The 2,944-nt window shown below is 36.5% G+C and overlaps 1 protein-coding gene and 1 non-coding gene across 2 annotated transcripts; one reads left to right on the top strand and one right to left on the bottom strand.

Moving 5' to 3' along the window:
- LOC104761064 (mitochondrial import inner membrane translocase subunit TIM8) lies at positions 261 to 1,234 on the top strand. The gene is made up of 2 exons (XM_019240234.1): positions 261 to 404; positions 832 to 1,234. Exons 1-2 carry the CDS (start codon positions 357 to 359, stop codon positions 1,015 to 1,017), a joined length of 234 nt encoding a protein of 77 aa, XP_019095779.1. The 5' UTR covers positions 261 to 356; the 3' UTR covers positions 1,018 to 1,234.
- On the bottom strand, positions 1,780 to 1,851 carry TRNAQ-UUG. Its single transcript has one exon. It is a non-coding gene; the product is annotated as a tRNA-Gln (tRNA).

Raw genomic sequence — 2,944 nt, 5'->3', positions numbered from 1 at the left:
ACATACATACATGCATTTAATTAAAACGTAATTCTTAATTTGATTGGTTGTCCAACAATACTGCAAAAAATATAGTAAAAAGGAAAATGTCGTCCGTGAATATAGAGTTCTAATCTAATGGGTTAAAAACAATAAGCAATTAAAGTTTCCATCTCCTAATCACAAAAGCTCTTAAAACTATGTTACATTTGGGCTTTTGACCCAATAAGCAAGTAAGCGGCGTCTCTTGAACTTTTTTAATTGTATCCTTTGGGGGTTTTTGTTTTAGGGTTTTCAGTCGCTGAGAAAACTTTTGATTCTTTCTTTCATCATCTTCTTCTTCTTCAAGCAGAGACGCTCTCTCAAACTCAACCGACATGGATCCCAGCCTCGCCAACAACCCTGAATTGCTTCAATTCCTTAACGTAAGTCTCCGATTTGCTTTTTTTCTTGGATGCTTGATATGTTTCTCCCAATTTAAAGTCGATTCACATGGAAGCTTTAGCTCTGGTCTCGTAATTTTAACTTAATGCTCTGCTTTAAGACAACGAAATTGTAACTAGAAGCTGTCTTTTAACTCCTGTCTGGATTCATTAGAAACCATCTCCTTTGAATCCTCTCGTTAAGGAAGAGAATAGCTTTGGATTGTCTAAAGATCTGTTCTTTCTAATTGTGTGGTTTAGTTGGTTTGATTAGAATGAAGTTGCATTTGAATGTTTTGATTTTCAAATATGTGTTTGCAAGAATTGGTTTTGTCTGGGTTTATTCAAATTAATGTTCTTTTTTTTTTTGTCTTGGGTTTATTATGTTTTGTTGGAATGTAATAGAATTGTTTGTGTGTGTTTGTGGCAGCAAGAGAAAGAGAGAGCGATGGTGAACGAAATGGTGGCAAAACTAACAAGTGTGTGTTGGGACAAATGCATCACTAGCTCACCGGGAAGTAAGTTCAGCTCAAGCGAGACTTCTTGCCTCACTCATTGCGCGCAACGCTACATGGATATGAGTATGATCATCATGAAGCGCTTTCAGTCGCAGTGAGTTTCGATGAAGTTGTTTATCATACTTGTTTCCGATTTTATGATCCTTTTGTTGCTCTTGGCAAGTGTTGAACTCCTTTCACTCTAGTGATTTTGCAAAGAGTATTCTCGGATATGTGTTTTTAGGAAATCTTTATGGTTTGGTTATGTGATTGATGGCTAGTTTATGTATCACATTGAGATTGGTAAACAAATGTGGGATAATGTGATTTTAGTAAGGAGAGAGCTGTAGTTCTAGGATGTGGTTGCAGGTTTCTGTATCACATTGAGATTGTGTTGAAATTGGGAAACATTAGAGTAACAATCATCATGTCATGTTACATAATGGTTGGCCAATGAAGTCATGAACCAAAGGCCGTAAGACTTTTGGATTCCTGTGGGTTTTTTTATGTGGATGCGCAATGTGTTGAGATAATAAAAGAGGTGGAACAAACTTGGTAAAAAGTGAGTAGAGTAAGAAGTTATCTCTTATTTGACGACAGTAACAGAATTATATTCTAATTTCTAAGGTTGATAATTTCAGCCGCTAAGCTATGAACAAATTAGGAAAGCAAGTCCTTGTTTGATTAAATCGACTGCTTCTGCTTCTGCATCTTTAAATCCAGTAATCAAATTTCTTCGACACATTTCAATTTGTCTATATTGTGTCACTGTTACGTTTAAAAGCCACTTGCCAAAAGTAATTATGGTATGGAAGATGGCCCATATTATATTAGCAAATGGGCTGAACCTACGAGAAAAAAAAAATGGGGCGCAAAAATAAAGGTCCTACCGGGAGTCGAACCCAGGTCGCTGGATTCAAAGTCCAGAGTGCTAACCACTACACCATAGAACCTTACTTTGGAGAATGGAAGCCTTACAATACTCAATCGTAAACGTTTCCGCAAATCTTTCCTCCGTCACAAGGAAATGCCAAAAAAACCATTCATCCGATAAAACCAGCTATACAATATGAAAGTTTGACAAAAACCAACTTAACTTTTACCAGATTCGTTTTTTCAAAAATTTTATGTAGATTAATTTTGAAATTCGTTCTCTTACAAGCTAAACCCGTAGAAAATTTACCCAAATTAGAACTATAAATTTTAAATACAATTTTATGTTGGAGAAACAAGATATGTTTGTCTCTCATGTGTGTTTTTTCACTCAACGAAAACGATACTCTTTAAGGATGTGTCAGGGGAATAAAAAAAAAAAAAAATTATGACCAGAGAGATCAAATCTCTCCGACCTTACCCATCTTCTCCGGCGAAACCCCTAATTTCTAAGAAATCTACCGTCACCAAGGAACAATCGAATTCCGATTCCGTGGAGGTAAGTTTCTCAGATTCAGAATTCGAAGATCCTGTGGAGAGGGCGACCTTGTGGCTTCCGACGACTTGAACAAGGAGAAGAGCAGAAACTGTACTAAGGTTCTCACTTTTATTTCTCAATTGGGTCTCAGTTTATATAATTGCACAAGAGATGTCAGTATCGTATGAATGTTTTATAATGCTTGCTTTTTATCATAATATATCCAAAGTGCGGGGGAATTATGAGACAAGCACCATGCTCGGAAGAAGATTGCTTTGGCTTGTTGAAGCAGTTCGAGCATGTTCTTGAATCTGACCCTCTTATGTGACTATTATTATTAATGTTTTTTTTTTCTCCATCTGGGTATAATAGTAACGTGCAATCCTGTTTCAGTTTTGTGAATTTCCTATGACATTATTGTGATTTTTTATCTCTGAATTCAGTGATGAAGTAGGGTTTATCCACCCCTCACAGTTTGCCTTGCTGGATAAAGAAGCTGGTTTCTCCAATGTGCATCTCCAGCCTAACGATGGAACCTCAAGAAAGTTCAGGAATCAAGATCACAAATTGGGAATATCCACTGATATACTTGTTCAGTTATGTAAAGATGCCAAACGCATGTAATGAGTCTCAAA

This window comes from Camelina sativa, chromosome 18, assembly GCF_000633955.1.
Source record: "Camelina sativa cultivar DH55 chromosome 18, Cs, whole genome shotgun sequence".
NCBI lineage: Eukaryota > Viridiplantae > Streptophyta > Magnoliopsida > Brassicales > Brassicaceae > Camelina > Camelina sativa.
Note: the sequence above shows the minus strand (reverse complement) of the source record. Positions and strands in the feature narration are given on the sequence as shown.

What these genes read in the sequence shown, in the direction of transcription:
- LOC104761064 (XM_019240234.1), top strand. Translation starts at nt 357, where the DNA reads ATGGATCCCAGCCTCGCCAACAACCCTGAATTGCTTCAATTCCTTAAC. An exon ending in AATTGCTTCAATTCCTTAAC is followed by an intron (nt 405 to 831) that starts GTAAGTCTCCGA and finishes TGTTTGTGGCAG; the next exon opens with CAAGAGAAAGAGAGAGCGAT.